This window comes from Fundulus heteroclitus, chromosome 21, assembly GCF_011125445.2.
Source record: "Fundulus heteroclitus isolate FHET01 chromosome 21, MU-UCD_Fhet_4.1, whole genome shotgun sequence".
In the NCBI taxonomy this organism is placed as follows: domain Eukaryota; kingdom Metazoa; phylum Chordata; class Actinopteri; order Cyprinodontiformes; family Fundulidae; genus Fundulus; species Fundulus heteroclitus.
Window position 1 is genome coordinate 34,155,857 of NC_046381.1, and position 11,618 is coordinate 34,167,474.

An 11,618-nucleotide genomic window follows, 5' to 3' on the forward strand; every position below is an offset into this window, starting at 1 on the left:
CCACCATTTGATTAAGTCATTAAATCAAGCTTTTACCACCTATCTTTTAGTTATAGTTAAAGGAGCAGTAAGCAATATTTGACCACTAGGAGGAGCTTGAGCGTGTATCAAGCCACGCCTCTTCCTAGGTCGCTCCTAGGTCTCAGCACCCACTTCACCTTCTCCCCCATCGGCTCGTAAGAGCCTGTTTGCAAAGGATGAATACACAACAGAACGTAGAACAGCATCAACTTTCAGAGGAACATGTCTGGTGAAGAAGTAACTCATAACTTTATAATGCTGTTAGCAAGAGAACGTTTTGATCCGATGGCCATGCCATTTTGTGCCTGGCAATGGCATTTTATGGACAGGGAGTGGGTAAGCCCTGAGTGGCAGCTGTTCCCGTGCATGTGTGTGCATATACTGTACGTACAATTTACAATTTTGTTCATTGCTCCTTTAAGTATTATTTAAACCTTGCTGATCTTGAGAAGGCTTTTATCAGCTTTACGTGCCTTCATGAGCTCAAGAATTGACTAATGTAACATTCTTTACGTCTCTATCTTTCAGTTATCCATCAAAAGTCATCAAGGGTGTGCTCTGATGGCGCAGGGGCAGTGTACAGTACCCATGTACGGAGGCATTAGTCCCCGGCCCAGCTGACCCGGGTTCGATTCTGGTATGTGGTCCTTTACCGCATCTTTCCCCCTCTCTCAAACCCCCTTTCCTGTCAGCCTGCTTTGTAAAAAAGAGCCACTAGTGCTACACACAGAAAAAAAAGCCAAAAAAACAATAAAATAAAAAGGCATCAATTGGTCTGGAAGAGTCTGCATGCCTTTTAACTGACAGCTCACCCCCATCATGTCTTCCATCCACTGGCTCCCGTTCCATTTTATAATAGATTTTATACTTTTGTTTGTTTTTGAAGCTTTTAATGGTTTGGCTCCACCCCACATTTCTGACTCATTGAGTTTCTCTGTGTGTGGTAGATCCCTGAGATCACATTCCCAGTTCTTCTTGAATGTTCCCAAAACTAAATAAAAGCTACAACATAAACTAGGCTGACCGGGCCTTCTTGTTGACACGACTACAACTAGCTTTCACTGGATCTCTGCTCAATCACTGACCTTGGCCTTTCCAAACATAGGATGTTTTTATTCAGGAATGCTTTTAATACGCAGTAGCACTGTGGCATTTTATTCCATATTTCTAACTTTTATGTTTTGTCTGTTTTTTAATTGTTTATGTGTGTTAAGCACTTTGGATGTCTGGTTGGCTGATTTAAAGGACTACATAAATGAAATCAAAATTAATGTTTCTGAGGTGGGTTGATTAAAGTTATTTTTTCTCTTCATAAATCCGTATTTATTTAGAACTTTATATTGTTATAAAGAGTTGTTACAGAGTTTAGATCAGTGACATTGATTTGATGAATAAAAACATAAAATTACCCCCATATTTGATGCACATTGCCACTTACTTTATTTGGTAAGAAGAAATCTCTATTTTAACCTCTGATATATTTCTGTAAGATGTATAGATTTTCAGTTAGCGAAATGTAATTGTTTTTTTTTGGTAAAACTTAATGTCTGTAAAAGCGGAAATGCTCTTCTTCTTCTCCTTCTTCTTCTTCTTCTTCTTCTGCTGCTGCTGCTGCAGCTTCTTCTTTAAAAGAGGATGTCAGATACCATCTACCAATCAAGATGTGGGTGAGTGAGTTTCTATTCAGGAAATCTTATAACCACAAATAAGCTGTCATATTTTCCAGCGGTAATATATTTGGGGGGGAAGGGGGTGCAACTACAACTTTTTGTACTGTTGGAGACAAAAAAATAGGAAATTATAATTTCACTGAAGAAACACTATACATATCTGAACAATGAAAAAGGTGAAAAATACCAATATAACAGAGATGAGGATTGGTCCCACATTGCGCCTCTTACATCTGTCCCAATTCAAAAAAAAATAATTTACTCTGAACAGCAGTGTTAAAATCTGTTAATCTAAAATTATTTGCAGAACTTCTGCAGACTTTGAGGATGTTTGGTTTAGGACGGGTCCTAGTTCTCTATTACACTGCTCCATTGTTGCATTTTATTCATTGTATTTTTTTTTGTTTTCTTGTTTTAATCCAATTCAAAATCTTTTGTCTGTTTTTTTTCCTCCTTGATTTTTATATTTTTTTCGGACTATAACTTGCACTGATGTTATTGACGGTATAAGTTTAGTTTCATCTAAATTAATTAGTCAAACATCACAGATTCAGAAAATGTTCTACTTTTCTGCCAGGATGTTAAGGAACCTCAAACTACCTTACCTACCACGTCATGGGTGTTCTGCACTTGTACCATTCTGCTTCTTTAGCATTGATGTACAAGAAAAGCTTCTCAGGGCTGCTAATGAGATGATTTTTTTTAACTTTAATACTGGTCCAGCTTTCATGCTCCAACCTGATGCACATTGAGCCTAACTCAGCCAGAACCTCTGGCTCTGGTCAGAGAAACATGCACCAAGTGGCAGCCCCCCCATATGCCATAGTTTGAGATGTAGTTGCCGGACTAAAGCACATACTGGAGTAACGTGATGAGATGAAAAAGTATTTTTTAATGACCAAATAACCAAATAAAAATGCTTATTTTAAAGCAGTTAAGTTAAGGCTTAGCAATTACGGGGACCGGGAAGTCTCAAACTGTTGGTGCACAACGAAAGATCTGATAAAGAAGGAGATTAACTGGCAGTTTAGGGGAGGAAAAAAAACAGAGAGGAAGGCGGAAGGACAGGTGAATGACATAAAGTTGCTGACAGGGCAAATAGGGAAAAACAGGATACTGAAGAGAGCGTAATAGAAATAATAAACTAAATCCATGATGTACCGAATAATCAGGCAGTGTTAGGGAGAAATGGAGATCTAACTAGAGGGGAAATAGAAGAGCGTGGTCCTGAAGATACAGAATAAACAAACACGGAACACGGGGAAGAGGACAAAGAAACGGTGCAGAGGAAATAGAAACCAACCGAGAACATGACTTTAAGCTTAGTCATTCATGCTTTCTATATCCTTCAAGGCTTGAAGGATATAGAAAGCATGATTTGAAAAATATATATATATATCAAAACACAAACTTAGACTTAGACTTAGACAACTTTATTTGTCATCCTGCATGCACAGAGTGCATACAGAACGAAATTTCATTTGCATACAGCTTGGAAAATCACGGTAAATTGCAGTACATTACAATAAATTACAGTGTCCATTTTGTGGCTTCGGCAGTTCAACGGTCTGATGGCATATGTGCAAATGTGCAATATGCGAGTGTGGTACAAAGTCCATTTTGCATTTTACAAACAGCCCTATCATTTCTTCAGGAATGTTTCTAGTTTTTAGTAATTTTTTAAGAGTGTCCTTAAGGATTCAAATGATCACATATATATTGTTTTTCTTTTATCACAAGTAGAATCTTTTTTTTCCCAACAAACTCATTCATGTATTAAATATAAGCTTTTTAGACCTGGGAGACCATATTGTGAAGGCCAAAATCCATCAATTATTATTATTTTATATATTTTTTTTAATCTACCAGCTGTTGAAAAAAAATACCACATAATAAATAATTTAAGCAATAGCAGGGAGACCCTACTGACACAGGGCAAACATATTATGCTAGTAGTAAAATCATGAGTTATTCTATGTTAGTTAACGAGTTGACTTTTTTTTTTAAGCAGTGAAGTTTGAAAACGTGTTGCTGTTTAACTGAACTTGGGAGCAACACTGACATCTAGCGTCAGCCAATCAGAACTGACACACAACAGAATTCTGCTGTTAAAAAAACAAGCATTTAGAACTTCACTGAATTGACAACTGGAACATTTCTTATTATGAATTAGTCTCTTTCAGACAAGTGTAAAACAACTGACCATGAAAGAGAGGAAACACAAACATGAAAGCTGCGCACCCCCCTCATTCAGCCACTTGGTCCAGTCGGTGACCCGGAAGTAGTGGACGTGTTTACAATCTGAGTCAGCTGACTTGCTTCCACCTAGCTGTGACAGACCCTCGCAGCTTTTAACGGGTTACTGCAGCTGTATGTGATACATCAGGGTTCATTCAGTGACTTTTAGTCTGTGCTGAGTTTCCATCTTCTTCACTTTGACTGTAATCCTTCAGGCAGTGCAGCGGCCAGTTTAGGAGCTGCTCCATTAGCAGAGGCTGGCAACAGTGTTTAGCTTCTAAAGCAACATTCAGGAGACTTTCTGACGATGGAGAAGGTTGCTAAAGGTGAGTTAAAGGTGTTTATACCATGTTTATGTCATCTTAGACTCGTCTCCGATAATAGATGCGTTAATAAAGCTGAGATCAACATGTCAGTGGACTGTTAAACATATCATGCCTCCTCTCTGCCTCCAAAGATGTTTTCAGAATCATCCACATAGAAATGCATGTAATCCATGTGTAGTTTTGTTTTCCTGTCTAAGCTGTATTGCCTTGTTGATCCTGTAGATGTTGGTGATATCCAGTCCAGACTGTTGGACCACAGACCTGTTGTCAGTGCAGAAGTTCGCTACTTTGTCAGAGAGTTTGAGGTACTTTGAGCATAACATTATGATCGAGCCTGGACACCATATACATGACATAATAATAATAATAATAATAATAATAATAATAATAATAATAAGAAGAAGAAGAAGAAGAAGAAGAAGAAGAAGAATTATTATTATTATAAACAATAATTGATTTTACCTATGAGCATTTTATTCTAATGTCTTAGATATTTTTAAGAGTTCTGTCTATATGGGTTGGAAACACTGTAATGTGGACTTCTAAAAGGCTTTTAATATGAACCATTGATAGTTGGAAGCATGACTTTAAATATGTGATTTCCAGACAGAGGTTTTTACTTTAATTTGCAGCAGTTTGTATTTTTTGTGCTGCAATTCTTAATTGCTTTAGATTTTTTTCTGATAAGACAAACTTTCACTTTTCTCCCACTTTCCCTTTCACTCAACTTATGGCATAACGTATGATATAAATTAAGTGTGAGCTATTTGTCTTTAAATAAACTTAAACAGCATTTAACAGACTTTTTATTGATGCTTTGATTGCTAGTTAGTTTCATTCAAGAATTGGCCTCTTCAGATCACACAGTGTCAGTCATATTTGTTGACACACTTGGTAAAGCTGAGTAAAAGCATTAAAATAAAGTCAGATTTTACTGTGAAATCATAATCTCTGAAAATTTCAAAACAAAAGTAGGTAAAAAAAAAAATAAGGCACCAACTACTGACGTTAGCAATCCTTTTAAATAATTGTAACTGAAGTATTTTTTGTTGATATTCATCTCTTAGGCTAATTGGAGTTTATTTGAATTACTTTTTACTTATCAAACTCACTGTTGGTGAACAATTTCTAAAAGTAGCATCTTGGGTTATCAAGTGTATATTAACTATTCAACATGAATATATTTATTTTTACTAAATGTTTGATTGCATTGTGTGATTTTTTTTTTTTTTTTTTTTTATTTCCCCCTCTAAGATTGAGCTTTTCAGCAGCAAACATCCACAGTGAATTGGTACGCAAAAAACCTGTTTTAGTGTATGATCTGTGATGCTACGGGCCTATTTCTCTCCCAACAGCATTACAAGTTTTCTTTGCGTTTACAGCTTCATGCACGATTTATATAACCAGCGAAACTATAGTTATGGGCTGAAGAGAACTGAAAGGACAATCGAGAAAGTCTGGAAGATCTGGACAGATTGTGGAAAGAGCCACTGGTGTTTTTTTCTCCACACATTTTTTCCCTAAAGTGTTCAATGTCAGATTACGCTGCTGTTTTAAAACTATGTATTTTAAAGCTTTTTAATAATCGTTTGGAACACCCTATAATCACTGTGATTGTGGATGCTGGGTAAATTTGGTCATACCCCAATCTACTCCAGCTTTATTTATAAACTACTTTAAACTCTTACCATAATCCTTGAATATAGCTTTAAGATATTTTTCCTCTGCTGTTCTGTAGGAGAAGCGAGGTTTGAGGGAATGCCGGCTGCTGGAGAACCTGAATAAAATGGTCCAGGAGGCAAACGAGCAAATACTGCCCTCTAATTTAGAGGAAATGAGCCAGAAACTGTCTGACATCAGTAAGCGCTGTAAGGACCTTCCCCCATTATCATTCTAAACTTCTGGATGGATGACATAGCCACCACCATCATGATAGTGAGCTGATTTCCTTCTATGTTTTCCTCTCAGTGGAGGCTGCTAATCACATGGCAGAGAGAGTCCAGCAGAGGGAGCTGGAGGCACAGCAGGTAAAAAAAAACAGGGACTGCAGCAGATGGTGTTAGATTGAGACACTCTTAGCTTCATGTGGAAATTCATCATGTTTTACTCGGCTCTGCCTTATAAAAACAAGACACGGTTTTCTTAAACTATTTTCCAACTCCTCATCTTCCTCGTGTCCTTCCAGAACACCGGGCTGCAGGCGAACATGGAGAAATTAAAAGAGGACTGGGCTGAGTTTCTGAAGGAGCAGCAGAGATTAAAGGAAGAGGTGGATGAGGAGCACGCTAAGGCTGTTGGAGAACTCAGCTCTCGCTTTAGTGAAAAGAAGAAGGACTTGGCACAATTTTCTTTCTGACCACTTTTCTATTGTATGAACAGTTAACATTTGTTTATCAAACTTGTACTTGGTGTTGGCAGAAAAACAGCCAACAGTCACTGATGATGAATAAAAAGGTCAAATGTGACCTAGTATTTATTGATGACGTTTCTGCAGCATGTGAAACTCGGCATACTTTGTACTTCTTCTGAAAATAATTTATACTCAGGTTGAAAGGAAATCTATATTTAGACTCAAATAGTGTTAGATTATGGCATGGTGAACAGTTATTGTAGATCTATACTCCTTGGGGATATTATGGCGCTAACACTGACTTCATGTTGACCTGTGAGAGAGATAACTGTTCTTAATAAAAGGCTCTTCATTTTACATTAAAGTGTTTTATGCTACCAGTTTTATTCTGAATGTCAAACATCCTTTTTTTTCTTGTTTTGTATTGATCAAAGCTATTTACACATTTTGTAGCATAGTATTTTAAGTGATAAATTATTTCTGTACATTGGAAATCTCAGAAAAAATGCGCATAAAGTTAGAAAATAATTAGTTTTTTTTTCAAATTCAAGTGAAAGCAAAATATGATCATTGTCGTTATTTATTATTTTTTTAAATGGACTTTAGATTTTCAGTTCAATACATTATAGCATACAAACAACAACAAACAAAGAGCTGGACATTTAAATTTGCTTAAGAAAAATTGGTAAATAAAAGAATAAGAGCTGGGTATGCACCATTATTCAAAGCACCGGTGCATCCCTTTTCTCAACATTTCTGTATAATTTTCTAAGACGAGAAGGGTGGCAGGTTGCAAAGTCATGTATCCAGTATCAGCAAGGACTACTGTCCTGTTGAGCAAGTAAGTCCAGAAATGGCTGCCAGATCTTTTGAAAAGATGTGCTTGGGCTTGCCCATCATATCCTATCTGAGTCTCTCCATGTGCAGAACCCCTGTCACTGGCTAGAGAGGGCTGGACTGAAGGGCGGCACAGAAGCACTGATCACTGGAGCAGGTCCTGACTACCAGAGCAATAGAGGCCCAGATCTACCATACCATGCAATATCCCAGGTGCAGGCTATGCAAAGAGGACCCAGAAACCTACTTGGTGGTAGGATTTGGTCATATTGGTCACTTCTGCTTACCTGACTCCGCCAGATAGATTTGCTCCGCATATCCATCTGGAAACCTTCCGTTGAAATAATTTTGGGAAGGGGCGAAAATACTGGTTAGCTGATTGGCCTATGTTGGTGATAGATGGGCCAAATAAACCAATCAGATTCGTCGTCGCTCGTAACAGAGCAACGACGAAAACACAACCACAAGCCAAGCTACTCTTGCTGCTGCAGGTAAAGGCTCGTTAGCTCAGCAAAGAAATACTCTGTAATTCCGATAAAACTTGCTCGATAGCCACGCTAACGCTAGTTTCATCGGCTGAAGCCGCCATGTTCTTTAGACTGAACTGTCGCTTCTCGTTGCATCACACCTCAACCCGCCTCAAAGCCAACGCTGATTGGACGTTCGTTTGGTGAACGGCTCCAAATTTTCTTTAACGGAGGGTAGCCAGACTGATCTGCGAGTGAAACCTTGAAAGCTCGCGAGATCAGGATGGTCTCACGAGGCTACACTTCTGCTATCTGTCGCTGGTAAATCCCATGCAGGGGTTTTTCCTCCCACGATGGTTCCTTCAGTTCCATTATGTGAGACATTTACTGAGCGCTTTATCCCTTGGAAGAAGAATTTTAGATTATATTCTTGCTTTAACAGGAAGCCAATGAAGGGAAGCTAAATTTATAGAAATATGATCCCTCTTGTTAGTTTTCAATCAGAACTCTTGCTGCAGCATTTTGAATCAGTTGAAGACTTTGAACTGCATTTTGTGGACTTCCCAATAGAAACAAATTACAATAGTCCAGCCTTGAAGTAACAAATGCATGGACTAGTTTTTCAGCATCGCTCCTGGACAAAATATTTTTACTTTTGACAATATTCCGAAGGTGAAAAAAAAGTAAACCCTGGAAATCTGTTGAATATGGGATTTAACTAAAATGTCTTGGTCAAAAAAGAACACCGAGATGTTTTACTTTGTTACCAGGGGCCAATTTAAATATCTTGTGTTTGTAGCTTTCAAAAATTGGAACACGTCAAAAAGGTGTATTTATATGATTCTTAAAAAAATATGTATGTAAAACATATTGACAAATTATAAACCAGTCTATGTTTGGCATCAATCCTTGACATTTTTCTGGTATTTTTCAGATGCGTTTACAAGAACCCATTATTCCTAGGATCAGTAAGACCATTCCTACCAGTCAGTGTGAACAACAAGAAGCATGTTATCTACCAAACACAGGACCCCATTGCATGAAATCTGGCAAGACATTCATCATTTCAAACTCCACAGCAGGACAAAACATAAAAAGAAATAGTTCATTGTGTGCAGATATTTCTATTTTTATTTGACTACATACAAACTAGTAAACATCATTTTATATTTAACAACTAATCTGTTTGTTTTGTTATCTTATAATTACCATCATTGTGTTGTTTAAGAAATGTGATGTTTCAGAAATATATTTATATTGGCATCTTCAAATGGCCCTTAGACACCCACTGTACATATCTATGTCACATCTCTGATGCCTGTGCATCACCTGTAATTTTTTCTAATACTGCTTTCAATGGCTCCAACAACCTGTAGCCTCATGTAATATCTAACAGCCTCATAGTCCCATGGAGGCTTGGACAGGCCCTGTCTCTCTGTCATGACATAAAAAAACAACACTACATTCATTGAGTCAGCGTGTCCATAATATCAATGAGTGGATGATTTAGAAGTTCCTCCAGCTTAATGCAGATATGGGAGACATGGTTGCTCTCAGTTTGACTCATTGAACCTAAGCACCACAGATCATATAATGTTTGTCATTGAAACTTTGTCATTCCAATGAAATTGTCATGATTAAGGTTTTTGTTTGGACTTTTCTTATCAGCCTGTCACCCGTCAGCCACTATCCAATCAGCTCAGTCACCAGTCAATCAGCCCACCTGCTGCCAGTAATTACATTCAACTCAGGTCACCTGTCTACATATACCTGCTTCAGCCAACTCATCCCTGCCAAAACATCTCTTCTTGTCTAGTGTGATGTGCTCTGCCTCTACCAGTGTCTATGTGCTAAGCCAGCTGGACTCTTCCGATAAAAGCTGCCTGTATCTGCATGCTGCCGTTCTGCCCGTTTCCCCATACGTTCCAGACACTTGCTCTGCCCGTTCTGGTGGAACCCCGGTCCACATCGTCTGTTCTGCTCCGTCATTACCTGCATCTTCTGGTCTCCTGCTCATCGCTGCCAGCCATTACTCATTGTGTCAAGTCTTGTTCTGCTTGTCTGCCTCACCTGCCAAAACTCATTCTATTAAACCTTTAAAAATCGTAACACTGTGTCTGTCAGGATTTGTCGAGATGACCCAAACACAGTTTATTGAAGGTAGGTTATTGTGAAGGAAGAGAACCAGAGTCTATACCAGGATGAAGCTTGTGAGAGGTGAGTGCAGGAGCTGGATGACTGGAGAGAGCTGTAGATGGAGAGAGCTGTAGAGCTGCGGGTGCTGGGACAGGAAGCCTTCAGAGCAGGTGAGAGTTTGTGGAACACGGAGGCTGCCGTGAATCCAGCCGGGCAGCAGAGAGCGTTCTTGAGACACAGGGTTTTGCAGTAAATCCAGCAGGGAAACAGGAAGAACCAGCAGCAGAGCCGAGTGATCACCTGGAGCACAGAAACACTGGAGGACAGGCGCAGGAAAACTCTGGAAGCCAGACGTGGAAAAATCTCTTCCTGCAAGACTAGGAAGAGCAGACCCGCGGTGAAGCACTGACTGGAGTGAGTTTATACAGGGAGGTTTGCAGGTGGAAGCAGTCATGGATGATTAGAGGCTTACAGGTGTGGATGATTAGGCTGAGTGGAGTCAGAGCTGGGCTGGAGGAAGAAGGTGCTGAAAACTGCTCAGAGTGCAGCAGGCAAATCTGCACCCTGACAGTGTCTGGCTGAATATCAGGTTCACCAGCATCATGTATTACAGAAATGTGTCCTCTGGGTTTACCCCAGTCCTGTCAGACTAGCAACTTGTCCAGGATGTACTCTGTGTCTCGCTCAAAGCATGCTGGGATACATCATGGCTACTCCCACCCTTCACATCAATAAAAAGACATCTGAATAAAATGGATGGGTGGTTTATCATTGTGTCAAGGATTTTCTTTACTGTTATTCTTTGACTACATGAAAAATAGTGGAATATATTTTTAAATTTTGACAACTAATATGTTTGTTTTGTAATCTGATAATTAACATTGTGTCGCTTCAAAAATGTGTTCTACACCTGCATAACATTTATTTTGGATGTGAAAATAAAATAATTAATTTGTGAAAATTATTTCTAACTATGACAGGAATTGTCATGAAATATTCTTGTCACCATGAGCCAATGATTAGCTTGGTTTTACACTAATCTATATATTCAAAAAAGATTAAAAAAAATAAAACAACTGGACTTCTATTTTGAAGTTGAAGACGTTCCTCTTCCCATCCAGGAAGCTTTCTAAATTCCTGGATAGGAAGCAAAATGTCTTCAGCTTCAGAATAGAAGTCCAGTTGTTTTATCTTTTTTTTTTGACTTGGATTGACTTGGATGACTGAGAATCTTTACCAACAATAGTCTATATGTTTAACCCTTCATACTTTAATAATTACCACACAAATTGTGATACAAATAAAGTTGAAGAAGTCTTTATCCTTCTTCTGATGCTCTCACTGTGAGAAAGAGGAAATTTTTTTTTTCTTATCTTTTTATCTCCATGACATAACCCTCAAAGGTAATGTTTAAAAAAATGTCATTACTATTGCTTTTATTGCCTGCTTAAAAGCAGATTTATTGTTCTGTTAAATAATTGACCTACTGCAGTCCCCCCAGGTTCTTTTTCTATATAATGTGGTGTTTCTATTGTAGACTTCTGTAGTGATAAAAAGACTCTTGAAACCAAAA

At 38.4% G+C, this 11,618-nt stretch overlaps 1 protein-coding gene across 1 annotated transcript; it reads left to right on the forward strand.

Moving 5' to 3' along the window:
- The first annotated feature begins 3,962 nt into the window (after positions 1-3,962).
- On the forward strand, positions 3,963-6,985 carry LOC118556207 (biogenesis of lysosome-related organelles complex 1 subunit 5-like). Its single transcript, XM_036125211.1, has 6 exons — positions 3,963-4,061; positions 4,145-4,255; positions 4,478-4,560; positions 5,994-6,123; positions 6,224-6,282; positions 6,441-6,985. Exons 2-6 carry the CDS (start codon positions 4,237-4,239, stop codon positions 6,609-6,611), a joined length of 462 nt encoding a protein of 153 aa, XP_035981104.1. The 5' UTR covers positions 3,963-4,061; positions 4,145-4,236; the 3' UTR covers positions 6,612-6,985.
- The last annotated feature ends 4,633 nt before the right edge of the window (positions 6,986-11,618 follow it).